Here is a 17170-nt window from a genome sequence, read left to right on the forward strand (position 1 = left end):
TTTCATGTGTTGGTAGCTTTTTCTCTCAGAACCACCCTCCTCAACCCAGGCAGATTTCTTTCCCAGGATCACTTGATTGGACTTTGGAGGCAAGAAAGGGCATGCAGAGGGAGCAGGCAATTCTCAGCCACTGCACCTCACACCTGCCTAGATTTGTGATGGTCTCTGTCCTGTTGGCCCCACTCGGTGTTAGAAAGCAGTGATTCAAAGCTTTGTCCCTCCTACTCCCCTTGGTCTTTCTGTAGAGCACAAAAGTGAAAGAAGCCTCTTTAGCAGGGGTGGCAGTTCATTAAAATATACAACTACATTTCCTAGCTCTGGGGTTCCCATTCTGTACTTAAGACTGCAGGTCACGGATGCTGTTATTAAGGTTTGGTGTGGGATCCATGAGGTTTTCTCCTGGCAGCCGGTGTCAGGATTAGTGCAGCCCTAACCCAGGAGGAAAGGGCCTAATGAATACCAACTTGGAAACAGTGCTGTTGGCACATTATTTAAGCCTGTACATGCGCACGTGACACACAACACACACATGGGCCCGTCGTTGGAAATGACCCCAAGAAAATATGACAAAGGTTTGCAAGGATAAACCAATAAGGCACCAAGAGAACTTTCTTCCAGTCAATTTAGACAGCTTCAGAATGTGAGGTTACTCATACATATTAAAAAGACTTCCTAAGTCTCCCGTCAGCTGATCCACGGACAGGTCACATATTAGTTCCTTCTAAATCTTTACCCTCCTATCTATGATGAGAGACACTGCTTAAAATTTAACCATCAAAGGGAAAGCCCAAAAGCTGTATATGAATGAGACTAAACTGGGCCTTAAATCCTCATTAAAATCAGAGCTAGCTGTAAAGAAGTTGCTAAACTACCTCACAACCTTTCATTTTATAATTGTTTTCATGAGTATGGATTGTCTGCCTAATGAAAATGAAAATCAGGAGAAAATCAAGTATGGGATGGAAACGGGGTGAGCATAAATAGACGGGTTTCTCCGCCTGGGTAGGGGGAGGGGTGGTTAATGCAAGACTTCAGGAAGCAGGTGGGCTTAATCTTTGAGGGAAGGGAGAGCAGGGGTGAGAGAGAGACTGAAAACAGGCAACGCTAAGAACTGGGATGAACCTAAAAAACCTCCAATGCATCACCTCTATTATTGCTCTTTGCCTTAGTATCCTTTCTCTTAACTGTCTTGAATTTTTTTTTTTAAGTAAATTGGTTGTTCTTTTTAGGTTTGGTATGTTGCCAAAATTAAAAAAATAATTATTTTAAAAGTAAGAATTAAATCACTTCAACCACATCCTCTCACAACTTTTAGATAAATTCTGCATCATCTTTACACTCTTCCACAAAAAAAAAAAAAAAAAGAGAAAGAGGAACAACCCAAATTAGACACAATGACTGAAGGCAGCAGAATAATCTATGTACTTTCTGGGAAGAGGTCAAGGTGATCAGAAAAGGTCCTCATTTGGAAAACAGGAGAGGAACTGGCCCTCAGGCAGGGCATCTATTTCAAGGTTCTAAGAAGCTGCAGAATAAATAGAGGAATTAGATGTGCAAAAAGTTCTGTAGCTTGGTGTACCAGGTTTTGTCAAATATACTGAAATTTAATTTTTATTTAGATGAGTGTGTAAGAGCAGTGCATTTTTATAAACATGAACAACCTTCGAAAGTTCATGAAAACTATTAACATCATGTTTCTTTCCACCAGCATAGCACTTAAACCCACAGTGGAAAATATACACTTCTTTACTTAATATCCATAAAGTAAAACTTGACCTGGGCTTAAATCTTACTTTTCCAACTTTGGTATAAATGAAGTGCAAATCTTTATACTTGTCATTTTTCTAGAGAGGTTGTCCCAAATTTTAATTGCATTTGCTATTTTAGCTTCTTAAATTTAGTCCCAAGTATTTTACTGGAAAATGCACTGTCACTCCCTTCCCCAGCTGTAGCCTCACACTCTTCTTGAATGAATGAATGAATGGTTAAACAGATTAGGAAAGCAAACAGCATTTTTAACAGTAAAGTGTGTGTGTGTGTAGCATGTGTACGTGTGTATTCAACAATACACAGGCTTTCATATATGAATGAGGGAATGGTTCAACAGATTAGAAAAGCAAACAGAATTCTCTAACAGTAAAGTGTGTGAGGGTGTGCTCACCAATATACAGGCTTTCTCAGAAGAGGAGGAAAAGAAAAATCTATTGAGGTGGGGTGGGGAAAACAGCTTTCCTTTTGCTACACTGTTCCACGTTTCAAAAGCTTAAGCAAGTGTGTTATGGTCTCATTTGTTGTCAGAGGCTGCAGAGAGCAGTGTCTCGCTGCTTTTGAAATATCTGGCTGTAATCTAGTCCAAAGTCCAGGGACATTCATTTTCCCTCATTGCGGGCCAATGTTTGTTCACAGGTAGCCACCCTCCCACCGCGCCCCCCTTTCAAGCACCTCATTCAAGGATGGGTGTGGTTTCTAATCACAGCTCCCCAGGAGAGGAGGAATAAGAAAAGCAAAAGGACTGTTTAACATGATAAAGGAGGTGGGAAGGGGGTGGAGCAGATAAGAGAAGTGCTGGAAATTTACTTAATTACAGGAGGTATATCCAGTTTAGTCCTTAAATGTAAAAAGGAGCCCCCTTCAGCTCTATCACTAAGTACTCTCAGAAGAAGGAAGTGGGTTCATTTTTACCAAAATATAACACAAGTTTTTTTTTTTTAAAGTAAGATCACTGGAGTCTATTAAGAACCACCCACTCCTCCAGCACAAAGCTGCCATCTTAACAGTCTAGTATTGAAGTTCAACCAATCGCCATCCCTTAGGTTAGCACTATTCCAAACATTTATTCTGGACACTTTCAATGCTACCTCTAAGTCATTCAAGCAAAGCTGGCACTGTCAAGAATGAGAATGATTACAAGTACTACAGAAAAGAAACCCAAGCTTGCTAAACAAAGCTAGGACGCACACAGAAACTGAACACTTCCTAACCTTGTCACTTTCCGGAGGCCCTAAACCCATTCTGCTCCCCCTCCTCAGTATGACTTAGGGTGTCCCCCTAAGTTAGGGAAAGGGTCAAGCAGCTCACCTTAAAGCATCTGGGACACTTTAAGCAGTGGAAGGAGAAGTAAGCTGGAGAAGCCCACGCGACAACTTCCGGGTCACAGCAACCTAAACTTTCACTGTTCACATTATTTTTAAAGACACAAGTATAGGAAATACATTTTCCCAATTGAGACCACACAGTTCACAGAAACCGGAACCAAGCGGAACTCCATTATAATGCCAACCTTAGGATTGTAAAGCCCCCCAAAGCAAAAGGTAAATTTTGTTGCCAAAATGCAACAAAGTTAAAAATTAAGAAAACGACATATAAATTAAAAACAGGGTTCCCCTCGAAAAGGCAGGAAGATAGAGCAGACGTCAGCTGAGCCCCTCTGAGAAGTCCTGGGACAAGGTGCCCCCCTGGAAACAGCCCCTGCCCCTCTCTTTCCAAGTTGCCCCAGGAGGGGGCGTCAGCACCATGAAGGTAACCGGAAGTGACCTTGGCAAAGCTACCAAACAAAAACCACCTAGCTCCCTCAACACCCGCCCGGCTCCCGGTCCCTTGGCCTCCTCCTCCTACACGTGCGACAGGGACACCTGCTTGTGGTAGGCGGCGGCGGGGCCGGGGGGCCCGGTCCTGCCCGTGAGCGCGGCGCTTGCCTCGGCGTAGTCCCCCGCGGCCGTGGCGCCGCCGCTCTTGTGGCCCCGCCGCGGACGGCAGCAGCAGCGGCTGGTGAAGCGTCGCCACGACTCCACAGTCTTGCCGGACCAAATCCAGACGCCCGACGTGATGCCCACCACGAGGCACATGAAATACTTGAGCATGAGCACCCAGTACTCGGGCTTGGCGCGCGGCTGGCCGGAGTCCGGGCCCGGGCACGCGCACGTGAGCGCGGCCTCCCAGCTCTCGCGATAGTGCTGTTCGTACAGGTAGCAGGCCACCACGATGCTGGCGGGCACTGTGTAGAGCAGCGTGAAGATGCCGATGCGGATCATGAGCTTCTCCAGCTTGTCCGTCTTGGTGCCGCCCTGCTTGATGACGCTGCGGATGCGGAAGAGTGACACGAAGCCCGCCAGGAGGAAGAGCGTGCCCACCAGCAGGTAGAGCACCAGCGGCCCCAGCACGAAGCCACGCAGCGAGTTCAGGTTCTGGTTCCCCACGTAGCAGATGCCGGCCACCGGGTCCCCGTCCACGGAGCTCAGGGCCAGCGCGGTGATGGACTTGACGCTGGGGATGAGCCACGCGGCCAGGTGGAAGTACTGCGCATAGCCCGCGATGGCCTCGTTGCCCCACTTCATGCCGGCCGCCAAGAACCAGGTGAGCGATAGGATGACCCACCAGATGGAGCTGGCCATGCCGAAGAAGTAGACTAGCAGGAAGACGACAGTGCACAGCGCAGGGCCCGTAGTCTCGTAGTGGATGTGGCTGTGCTCGCGGCTGCAGGCGACGCTGGCATGACCCACGACCAGGCGCACCAGGAAGCCCAGCGACACGCACAGGTAGCAGGCTGACAGGAAAATGATGGGGCGCTCCGGGTAGCGGAAGCGTTCCATGTCTATGAGGAAGGTGGCCACCGTGGTGGAGGTGGAGATGAAGCACAGAACAGACCACAGGCCGATCCAGAAGGTGGCGAACGTGCGCTCGTCGGGGCTGAAGGACGGCTGGTAGCAGGGCACCGCGCAGTTGGGTACCTGGCCCGTCCGCACCTTGTTGTAAAGCGGATGTGACTCCTTTAGAATGGGCACGAAGGGCTCGCGGCACTTGCACACCGACGGGCCCCCGGCGGCGCAGTCGCTCCCCGAGGCCGGCGACCCAGGCAGGCTGGAGAGGGTGGGCTTGACAGGGAAGGGCCTGGGGGGAGCCGTGGTGGCCTCGCTGCGGTTGTAATCCATGCACAGGACCTCGGCGTCGCGGCCAAGCACCGGGAGGCGGTCGCAGCTCATGCGTTCCGGCCAGGCAAAGCCGTACTGGCGCATGAGCGGCGAGCAGCCGGCCTTGGCGCGTTCGCACACCGAGCGGCAGGGCGGCAGCGGCTTGTGGTAGTCCGGCAGGCAGATGGGCGTGTACATGGAGCACAGGAAAAAACGCAGGTCCGGAGAGCAGTGGATCTCCACCAGCGGCCAAAACTGGTGCACCTCCAGGCCCGCCTCGTCCTGCGTGTCGTGGTTGAACTGGTTGGGCATGTGCGTCAGGTTGTAGCCGATGCCGCGGCACATGGGCACTGTGATCTCCTGGCACGCCGGGGCCTTGGAGGCGGCGGCCGCCCGGCCCGCCAGCTGCGCCAGGAGCAGCAGCAGCAGCGAAGGCGGCGCGGACGGGTCAGGCCGAGCCATAGCCCCCTCCCTCCCCGCGTCTCCCGCAGCCCGCGCGGGGCCAGCTCAGGCAGGAGGAAACCGGGATCGGAGCTTCCCTGTCCGCGGACTTGTGTGGCGCCGGGGCTGGCAACCTGTTGGTTTCTTTTTCAAGAAATCCGTCCAAAGACCAACTGTTTCGGGAGGGCGCTGCCTCCCCAGGAGCGCTCAGCTCTTCGCTGGACAGGGCTGGAGAGGACGATTAGGCTCCGATTCTGGGGAAAGAACTCTTAAAAAAAAAAAAAAAGAAAAAAAAAAGGTGGGGGAGAAGAAAAATGGCAACCACTCCCAATTAGAGGGGCGTCAACAGTACAATTCCCTCAAGCGGTCTCCAAATCTCTAAATTAACCTCTATCTTTTCCCTCCCCTCCACCTCCTGGAACACAACTACAGACTCCCCGTCCCTCACCCTGCCTCCCTTTTCCCTGGGCCTGCCAGGCTACACCCCGAAGTCACAGCGCTCAGCCCCCCAGGAAAAGGGCTGAAGGACAGGGAAAAGAATGGGGAGAAGGGGAAGGCGCGGGCTCTCACCTCCGAGAATCCCGAGAGAAGCAGATAGTCCGCAGCCAGCCTGGGTCCCCCGTCTCTGGGACACTCCGCGTTTCTCAGAGACGGACTGGCATCGGGAAAGTTTGGCGAGAGGCTGAGTATCCGAGGAAGCAGCACATGGCAGCAGGTGGGGGCGTCTCAGAGAGGGGGTCGCCCCCTGAACGAGGTCGCCGCAGACTGGTCACTCGCCCTCTCCTCCTCCGGGGCCCCCCGCATGATCCGGGCAGGGGTAGGGCGGAGACAGGCCGTGCGTTCCACCAGGGTCCGGGAGCCGGACGGAGGGGCGAGTGCGCCTGGCTGCACCTGGGCGAGAGGAAGGCGACTGGCGGATCCCGCCGCCTCACAGCACCGCGAGCAGCCAGCGCTGGCCCTGCCGGGACTGCACGGTGCGAGCCCGCCGCCGCGTCCCGCCCGCCGGCCGCTCGCCTCCTCCCCTGCAGGGGGCTCCGCGCTCCAAGCGGACTCCTGGGGGCGGTGGCAGCGCTCCCGGGACGCGCCGGGCTCGGCTCCTCCCCCGCACTCTAACACCCTTTCGCCCACCTCCGCCGGGTATAGAACTGCACGCGGCGACGGCGGCGGTGGCCACAGCAGAGTCACGGTCGCGGGCGGACTGGCCTCTCCCGCCCCGCCCGGGTCACCTGCTTCTAAGGCCCGCCGGGAGACTCCGCCCCAGCCCCGCCCCTTCGCGCTGGGGCTCGGTTGGTGGGCCGCCCCGCCACACTCTCCGTGCGTCCCCGCCCACTGCCCCGCCGGCTCGGCCTCTCCCCAGGCGCCCTCGGGTCCAGCCCGGAGCGGGTAGCCGAGGAGCGCGGGCCAATCGCTGGCCGGGAAGCTATGGAGGGCGGGGCGAATGCTAATCACGCCTTCTTGAGACCCTGAGCGGGAAACCCTGGCTAGAAGTCCCTCCCGAGTTCTCTGCTGATCCCCACTTATGCGGGGCTCACTTCCCGTAATGTTCTAGCTTATGAACCCTTGCTTCCAGGGCACCTACCAGATCTCTTCTCTGCAGCTAAGTATCCTTAGAGTCCAGCGCTTGTTTAAAAGACTGCTCAAAGAATCACTCTTAACCGTGGCACCTGTCTCCGCTCTGCGCCTCCCTCACACCAGGTGAGCTCAGATTTAGAGAGGAACAAATGCTTACCGAGTCCCTACTGTGTCGGACAGCGCGTTAGTCATTCACATCTTAATACAGGATGTCTCAGATCTTTAAAATAATTCTATGAATCGGACACTCCTTTCAGGTGAAGAAAGTTTAGAAACTTGACCAAGGCAACCGAACTAATGTTAATGCCCCCCAAGAAAACCACAACATAATCTTGTTCAGCACGGTATTCCGAGCGCCTGGCGCAGAGTAGGCGCTCAAATGGGAAACCCGAGATTCGAATCGAGATAGCTGGGCCGCGACATCCACAATTTTTACCACCTCTTTCCCCTTCCCCCCACCCCATATTCTACCGGTTATCTCCCAGGCTTTAACCTTTACTTTTGCATTTCGTAACAAAGTCTTACTGTTGCAACAAGAAAGTGATTTTCTTTCCGTCTTTGGAAGACTCCAAACATGTAGTCTTTTATCAGTTTATCGGGTTAAAAATCCAGGCAGTTCCGAAGCTGCCTGCAGAGAACAGCAGCACTGGCTCCGGGCAGTGTAATGGGCAGGGGCTGTACCCCCTCCCCCCCGGCCCGCCCCCGTCGCTCCCCCGGGCTACCCACTGCTTCGCCGTGCAGCCGATCGCCGCCGGGGATCCGGGCACACGAAGCAGCGGGAGCCCACGGGAAGACCTGCTGGGCGCCCCCAACCCCTGGGACGCACTGTGGCGCTCTCCAGATGGGTTATTATGCTGCAAGTTTTAAATGTCCTAAAAATGCCTCTTTTCTACGTGTTCTAATTAGGTTGGAAGACTGAGGTGTTTAGCATTCTTGAAATTCATTCACACGCTTACAAAGAGGGTTTGAATTGTTTCCCTTTCCCCAACCCCTTCCTTCTACTGGGAAGAAGGCGGAAAAAAAGGCAGGAGGGCCTGAGTTCTCAAAGTACTCAGGACTGGACTAGAGGACCGAGACACACCGCGGCTATTGTCGTTCCTGTGTGCTGGATCCCACTTACATAGACTGGGAAACTAAATTGCAGAACAGTCCTCTCCTCCCTGCTTATCGACAAGATTTGTAATGAAGAATATGTGTATTACATTCCAGCCTCAAAGTTAAATATCAATCGCTTCACAAACATCAAAACTATTAATAAATGTTTTAAATGTATATTACTTATTTCATTCCCTGTGATTGTACCTGTGCTTATATTTTGTTTGTTTGTTTGTTTGTTTTTGGGAACTACTTGGCAGTCAGTGTCGGCAAACATCCCAGGGTTGAAAGCAGTGGGAGTTTTCAGCTATGGAATAGCAATCAAAAAGAAAGGGAAACCCTCAGTGGAAAGTATGCACAGATTGTGAACATGCCAAGAGAGGCTGCCTCATTCTGTGGCCTTTATGCAACGTGTGTATTATTGGGGATGGACAAGTGTTGGCTAATAATAAAAATTATTTGAAGTTGGAGAATGTTAATCACTCATGCTGGAATTTAGCTAGAATACATGTGTTATTTCACTTGGTTCTGACTCAAAGGATGTTATCTCCTAGTCTGTAAACTTCTCCCTTCTCAGTCAACAGGGAAATGTTATTTTTGCTTGGAGATCTCTAATAATAGTATTGTAATAGTAATAACAATGGGAAAACTTTGCCAAAAGAAAGTTACTTTGCATTGTATAGCTTTTCATGTCATTTGAATTTTTGCTTTTTCACCTATATTACCTCACTTTAAAGGCAGTTTAAAATATGCTGTTTAACATGAGTTAGGTGCTACATAATTCATTTCAGTTAGCTCATTTAATCACAACAATCAGATGGAATTGGCACCATAATGACTTGCTTGAAATTACATATTTAGTCCATGGAAAGGGCAGAAATCTTGGAATTTTTTTTCTTCTGAGTAATAGCTATTGTTTAACAAACTGGAAAACACTAAATTATTTTTAAAGATGCAATTTTTAAGCAACTAGAACATTGGCATGCCTTTTCACCTATTAATTCACTTATCTGTCTTCCATCTAACCATCCATCCATCTATCCATCCATCCAAAAGCATAACATTTCTGAGTTGAAGACACTACTGCTATATTAAACATGTTACTCCAAAGTGAAATTTATGAGAGTCAACTTAAATTATTGTCCCAGGTGTACTTATTAATTGATGAAAATACGGGGTAGGAGGGGGGGTCATGCTAAACCTTCCATCTAGTAAGCTAAACATTCCATCTAGTAACACTCCAAAAGTTTTGAATTATCAGTGTTGGATTTTGTATTCAGGGAATAGTTACTGTGTTTCTAATGTTAAGACTTTTGTTGATTATAACTGTGTATTCTGGAAAGACACTTGAGAGTTTAGTACTATAGGGATGACTGGACAATTAGCCTCTGTTACTCTTCAATATCTTGATAATCCAGTGTGGAACAGTATGCTGCCCATAGATGCCTTCCATAAATATTTGTGAAGTAAATGGAGGAGTGAATGGCAACTGAGAGTAACTTTGTAAACTTTAGCAAGTGGTATTGAATCCTTGAATAAAGCTTATATTATGAGCTGTCTCTGAGGTTGCCCATGCCCTGTTGAATGCAACGAGTCCAAACCGTGGCTCTCCCCTTTACTAGCTGTGCCACCTTGGACACGTCACCTAACAGCACCAGATCCTCTTTCTTCACCTGTAAAGTGGAGTCACAAATAGTTATCTACCTCGTAGAGCTGTAGTGAGGAGTAAATTCATTTACATGGCAAAGGGTTAGAACCATGCCTTGCACCTTGTAACGCTATGTAATTCTATTATTAGTTTCTACTGGGTTTATTGTATTTTTCTGTTTTTCCACTCTTCTTTGGGCTTTCCAGGTAACACTAGTGGTAAAGAACCCGCCTGCCATTGCAGGAGACATAAGAGACATGGGTTCGATCCCTGGGTCTGGAAGATCGCCTGGAGGTGGTCATGGCAGCCTACTCCAGTATTCTTGCCTGGAGAATCCCCTGGACAGAGGAGCCTAGCAGACTCATAGGGCCACAAAGAGTCAGACATGACTGAAGTGACTTACCACAGCACTCTTCTTTATTTTCTTTTGTGTGTCACTTTAATAATGGGAAAAAAATTAGTTTTTAGATGTACAGGCAAACCCAGAGATATGGGTTTGGTTCCAGACTACTGCACTAAAACAAATATCACAATAAACTGAATCACACAAATTCTTTGCTTTTCCAATAGTGTCTAAACTGATGTTTATACTATTCTCCAGTCTCAAGTGTGCAACAGCATTATGTCTAAAAAATGCACATTCCTTAATTTAAAAATACTTTATCTCTAAAAAATACTAGCCATCATCTGACAACTCAGGGTTTTCCCAAACCTTCAATTTGTAAGACAAGCAATATCTGTGAAGCACAGTAAAATGAGGTAGGCTTGTACTTTATGTGCAAGTGCACTCCCAGCTGTCACCAACTATCTCTAGTATTTAGATATTAGCTAGATTTTATGCCAAAGCAGGGATCATTTCACTTGCTCTGGATCAAAGTACAAAGTACATTCACCAGACATCAACAACCAGCCCAAAAGTGTGCAAGCTTGCACAGTACTGGCACAGAACAAATACCTGTAAGCCAACATATATCCCTCACTGGATATTTCCAGACTAGCTTTTTTCATGTACTAGAGCATTTCTGATCACTCCTCTTCTCATGAGACACCACTAAAGGAGAAACCAAGACACTAACCAAAGGATTAACATGATGAGTCATTTATCCAGGTTCATAATACGAATGCCTTGTTCACATTATAAGTGGAATCATGCAAGTATAATCTTCAGTCTTCTCCCCTCTGCCACCGTGGTGGAGATTATAGAAAAGTAAGAGCTTCTTTCTTTTTTCCCAGAGGCAATAGACGTACTAATCTTTTCCACGCTGAGCAGTGGCTCTCAGGTGCGCATTAGGAGCATGTGGGGCGCCTTAAGAAATACTGATGCTTGGGCCCTATTGAATCAGAATCTCTGGCTGAGGGACCCAGACATTGTGTCTTGGTTTGGTTTTGTTTATTTTTGTTGCCGTTTTGTCCTTAACTCTCAAGTGACCCTGAACTTCAGCTAGGGTTGAGAGCCACTGACGCAGATGGTTTTTGTTTTCTCTCAGCACAGCCCCAGTCTTGTGCCTAGCTGAGTCTTCTGCAAAAAAAAAAAAAAGGGTTAATCACAACAGAGTACAAAATGGAACATCTCAGGAGAAGATATCTGTTCGGTTCAGTTCAGTCACTCAGTCGTGTCCAACTCTTTGCGACCCCATGAATCGCAGCACGCCAGGCCTCCCTGTCCATCACCAACTCCCGGAGTTCCCTCAGCCTTGCGTTCATCGAGTCAGTGATGCCATCCAGCCATCTCATCCTCTGTCGTCCCCTTCTCCTCCTGCCCCCAATCCCTCCCAGCATCAAAGTCTTTTCCAATGAGTCAACTCTTCGCATGAGGTGGCCAGGGTTGATCTCCTTCAGAATGGACTGGTTGGATCTCCCTACAGTCCAAGGGACTCTCGAGAGTCTTCTCCAACACCACAGTTCAAAAGCATCAATTCTTCGGTGCTCAGCCTTCTTCACAGTCCAACTCCAACATCCATACATGACTACTGGAAAAACCATAGCCTTGACTAGACGGACCTTAGTCGGCAAAGTAATGTCTCTGCTTTTGAATATGCTATCTAGGTTGGTCATAACTTTTCTTCCAAGGAGTAAGCGTCTTTTAATTTCATGGCTGCAGTCACCATCTGCAGTGATTTTGGAGCCCAAAAAAATAAAGTCTGACACTGTTTCCACTGTTGCTCCATCTATTTCCCATGGAGTGATGGGACCAGATGCCATGATCTTTTTTTCTGAATGTTGAGCTTTAAGCCAACTTTTTCACTCTCCTCTTTTTCTTTCATCAAGAGGCTTTTTAGTTCCTCTTCACTTTCTGCCATAACGGTGGTGTCATCTGCATATCTGAGGTTATTGATATTTCTCACAACAATCTTGATTCCAGCTTGTGTTTCTTCCAGTCCAGCATTTCTCATGATGTACTCTGCATATAAGTTAAATAAGCAAGGTGACAATATACAGCCTTGATGTACTCCTTTTCCTATTTGGAACCAGTCTGTTGTTCCATGTCCAGTTCTAACTGTTGCTTCCTGGCCTGCATACAGATTTCTCAAGAGGCAGGTTAGGTGGTCTGGTATTCCCATCTCTTGAAGAATTTTCCACAGTTTATTGTGGTCCACACAGTCAAAGGCTTTGGCATAGTCAATAAAGCAGAAATAGATGTTTTTTTGGAACTCTTGCTTTTTCCATGATCCAGCAGATGTTGGCAATTTGATCTCTGGTTCCTCTGCCTTTTCTAAAACCAGCTTGAACATCAGGAAATTCATAGTTCACGTATTGCTGAAGCCTGGCTTGGAGAATTTTGAGCATTAGGAGAGGATGTAGAGAAGTGTATTCTAGTCTGATTGTGTGTGTGTCTGTTTGGGCTGAAGGAAAATATATGTATGCAAAGTAAAAAATATGTAACAGAATTGTACCATGATGGCACAGCCAAGAACAGTGGTGACCATAATAATAGCAACTGATGGATGGGTACTCGGCATTTCCAATGTTTCACACACTGTACTAAGCATTTTACATATATAATCTCTTCTACCCCCAAGAATCCTGTGAAGTTGACATTATCAACCTGACTTTATAGATGAAGAATCTGAAGTATAGACAGGTTAAGTAACTTGCTACACAAGCACACATACCTTCCAACTTGGGTTTTCCTCACTCCAAAGCCTATGCCACTAATTCCAGGCCTTGTTGTAACCCCAGCAGTGGAGGGTCCTGAGAACCACCAGATCATAGTTCTTGAGATAAGCAGCTTCCCTTGCTCCTTATCATCCCTTTCCTGGGCACCAGGTCAGATCTTCAGTTCTGGTGTGACTTGTGTGGTGTGCTAAAGTATGGAATTGTTGAGGGCTCTGGGTTCCTCTAGAATGCAGTTGTAGTCTAGAATGAACTTGTCCTTTGGACTTTGCAAAACAGGCATGAGATGGGCATAATCTAAACCTTTGTCTAGATTTCAGAACCATCCTAGTATCTTGGCAGAGGAAGTTTCAGTTCAGTAAATATTGACGCTGCACGTGCTGTGAGCCAAGCACTGGTGTTAGGGGTACAAAGGTGAAGAGGCATGGGCTCACCAGGCAGAGCTTGGAAGGAGAACAGAGGAGGTACCTGGCCCAATCTTGTGCCTAGCAGGCTAAAAATGAATTAGGTGATCTATGAGTCAGGGTTTAGCATAGGAAACAGAAAGCACTCTAGGTATTTCAAACAGAGAAAGATTTAATACTGAGAATCAAGTAGAAGCTTACAAAATTGATGGGCTGGAGGGGCAGAAGTCAGGGGTCTACTCCTGGGCTATGAGTTCAAGGGCCCACCACAGTAGCTATGTTCCAGAAGTCAGGATGGTGCTTCTGCCGCCACAGCCCTTCACACCCATGAAACTGGTGACTAGACCCCAAAACAGGATTTAGAGTCCAACAGCATTAAATACCTCTTAGAATTATTGCTCAAACCTTCCTTGCCAGCACCACTAGCAGCAGAATGATACCTTCTTCTTGCATCTGTCTCCAAATCTCCCACACGTGTACCTCATTGACTGAACTTACTTCAGAGCCAGATCCTAGCTGCAAGGGAGTCTGAAAAAAGTAGTTTTGCAATTCCCAATCTCTTTAAGTAAATTACTAGAAGGAAAGAATGGAGGCTAGAGAGGCAATCCCCAGTATCCACTACAGATGAGGCAACTGGAAGGACTTCCTAGACAGAAGAATTGGTACAAATAAAAGGCACAAGGCCATGAAAGAGTATGATACAAGTGGTGAACAGCTGGGCGTGGCTAGGCCATCAGAAGCATCTGAATCAAGGTTTTTACCTGAAAGTGCACTCGTGTCTAATCAACGTATTTTTGACTAACTCACTTGTATATACACTCTACACATAATACTCTTTCCTTTTGATACAGCACTTGATTTATTCAACTAATTACTAACACAGAAGGAGAAAGGAAAGGAGCTAAAAGCATGGAAATAATAAATAGAAATGTTAGATAATATCTATCTACAAAGAAAACAGAACCTTAACCTACTCCAAGGCTCAAGTTTTGGAAACTTCCATGTACAGTACATGCTAAAGAGTCATCTCTCTTTTCTTCTTCTAACAAAGCCCCAGCGGTTTGCTTTGTTCTTCTGGGGTGTCCATCCTTTACTGAACAGCCCTGTGATTTAGGAGAGGCAGGAACTTCCGGCACACCCCTAGGAGTAATGTGTGACTAGTCCATTTGTTTGTGTTGCTCCCCTTTTTCTTATCAGTGTTTGGGTGACATATGTGCATGGGACACAGTTCTGGCCAATGAGGGATGCCATGGGGGCCAGTGTGAGGTAATCTGTCAGGGGATTAAGGGAAAGATTTATTCCAAAGGAAAAACAGTCCTCTCCCCTGCTGGGAATTGTTTTGTCTGCCTATGATGCCTACCATTGTAGGTGCCGGCTTGCAAATGTGAAAGTGCCAAGCTGACCCCATGAGGAAGGATGGCATGGAGGCTGCCTGAGCTGCAGGCCTCCAGACTTCTTGTTATGTGATACAATACACTACTTATTTTTTAATCCATTTGAGTCCCTCTTTCCTTTCACTTTCAGCCAAGAACATTGTAACTACTACATGCAGTAGTAGTACATTTAGGATGAGGATCTGCCCACTTAAACTGGGCTAATGGAAGTCTCTGGAGGAGATTTAAAGACAAAAATTTATTCCCCCCCTTTTTTGCAAGAAAAATTGTATTTATCCTTCAAAAGCATTCAAGACCCACTCAAATGTCATTTCCATCAAGCTGAGTCCTTTGTTGTTGCCTTTACTTTCTCAGTCCTTCCACTACTTCTCTATTACAGCACTTACTCTTTCAACAAATATTTATTGAGTACCTGTTTGTGGTTTGGTAATGTTTTAGGCACAGGCGTCATGGTAGGGAACTAAATGCGTGGAGATTCCAATCTAGTGGGAGACAGAAAATGAATGAAAAATTTTAAATGTGATGACTCTTATAAAAGGGACCCAAAAAAATGGAATCTTATAAAAGAGAGGAAATAACTACCTTGATATTTATTTTATTGTACTGTGATTATCCCTTTATACATGACTTATAGACTATGTTGGAAGTAATGCAATGGGACTTTCACAAATAGGTCATTAAAGGCCATGTAGCTTCTACCTGGCTCCCTTGGGACACCTGGTTTTTGGAAGTGCCTTTGGTTGGGACACCCACTTGACACCTGCATAAGATGTGACTCCAGTTGACAGTCCCAGCCAAGTGAGCTTTCAAGTCATTCCAGGTTAGGTGTCTGATATATGAGTAAAGAAGTTTCCAGATGATTCCAGCCCCCAGCCTCAAGTCACTGCCAGCTGTTCAAGTCTTCCCAACTGAGGCCCTAGATATCATCTATCTCTACTGCGCCCTCTGTAAATTCCTGACCCACAGTATCCAGGCACATAATAAAATGCCTGTTGGTTTACACCACTATTTTGGAGTGGTTTATTACCCGGCAGCGATGCCTAGAATCCCCCCTGTTCTGCCCTTATGTGAAATCTTACTTGAGTAGACAACTTTTTTCTTTTCACCTGACCCAGTTGGTGATCAACTTCTGCACTGAAGCTTGAGAACTTTCATCCATCTTACTTTCATCCTATTGAGTGTGGCTGTTGATGATATGCATGTGAAATGTCTAATCTTTTAAAACACAAATCTTCACCATTGATCTTAATATCCTGCTGCAGTGAGTTCCCCAGGTCAGTTGTGTGTAGTGGGAAAAAAGTACCTCCTTTTATCAATTTTAAACATATTTCCTTTTCATCTCATCTTGTCCTCTTGTTCTTCCCCAGGTACAACGATTTCCATTTTGTGGGTGCCTAGACACAGAGAACTGAGTTGAGATTAATTCTTTCTCTGGTCAACCAGAAGGCCTTGGGTGTGCCATGATGGGGAGCAGCGGATTTTAGCTAGTGACTTAAAGGTGGTGGAACACTGTATTCTAATTAGTCACAAGTCTAATTTGTGACTAATTTTAAATAGTCTTAATTTTTGCAAGATGCAATGGGTATCTTCTTGTGGTGCAGGGAAATGGAACACAGTATTGTGGAAGGGCATTAGCCAGTACATGGGCAATCTGGATTCAAGTCTCATTTTGTAAGCCAGCTCTGTGCCCTTGGGCCTAACACTTCTCTGGAGCTCATTTTCCTCAACTGTAGAGTAAGGAGATTCAACAAGAGGATCCCAGAGACCCCTTTCCCTCTAATGTTTTATGAATTCTGTATACTTGCCGGTACATATCTACTACATAAATCCTTGGAAAGGAAAAGTTTATCCTCTAAACAGTTCATCGTTTTAGCTCTAAAGTGGAACTGGAAAAATATTCTCTGCTGCTGCTGCTGCTGCTGCTAAGTTACTTCAGTCGTGTCCGACTCTGTGTGACCCCATAGACGGCAGCCCACCAGGCTCCCCCATCCCTGGGATTCTCCAGGAAAGAACACTGGAGTGGGTTTTCTATTTCCTTCTCCAATGCATGAAAGTGAAAAGTGAAAGTGAAGTCGCTCAGTCATGCCCAACTCTTCGCGACCCCATGGACTGTAGCCTACCAGGCTCCTCCGTTCATGGGGTTTTCCAGGAAAGAGTACTAGAGTGGGGTGCCACTGGAAAACAAATGTTATTTTTCAAAAACAGAACCCAAATTAGACTTCAGTTACCAAAAATATATTCCTGCTGTGGCTGTTAAGTTCTTGCAGCCTGAGTCCTTTTAGTTTGGTGGTGCACCCCAGGGCTCCCATTTCATGAGCCTATCTGTTCTTATGGTGCCCTTGCTGGATGTCTGCATGGGGACAACTCCATGCTAAGGAATGAGAATGAATGGATAGGGTGAACTGCCCCTGCATGGCCACCTTGGGGAGGAAAAAGAATATTGCCCCAGAGAGCAATGCAGCAGGAACCATTCAAGTGAATCTCAAGAAATCCGAAATCTCTCCCCAGTCCTTTTGCTCCATGAAAGTGAAAGTGTTAATTGCTCAGTCATGTCCAATTCTTTGTGACCCCATGGACTGTAGCCTACCAGGTTCC

General features: G+C 47.1%; 1 protein-coding gene across 1 annotated transcript; it reads right to left on the reverse strand.

Moving 5' to 3' along the window:
* Nucleotides 1-3611: 3611 nt before the first annotated feature.
* Nucleotides 3612-5369, reverse strand: FZD5 (frizzled class receptor 5). The gene has a single exon (XM_068969017.1). The coding sequence runs from the start codon at nt 5367-5369 to the stop codon at nt 3612-3614; it is 1758 nt and encodes a 585-aa protein (XP_068825118.1).
* Nucleotides 5370-17170: the final 11801 nt, after the last annotated feature.

Source organism: Capricornis sumatraensis, chromosome 3 (genome assembly GCF_032405125.1).
Source record: "Capricornis sumatraensis isolate serow.1 chromosome 3, serow.2, whole genome shotgun sequence".
NCBI classification, from domain to species: Eukaryota; Metazoa; Chordata; class Mammalia; order Artiodactyla; family Bovidae; genus Capricornis; species Capricornis sumatraensis.

Coding starts and splice junctions, on each gene's coding strand:
- FZD5 (XM_068969017.1), bottom strand. CDS start 5,369: ATGGCTCGGCCTGACCCGTCCGCGCCGCCTTCGCTGCTGCTGCTGCTC.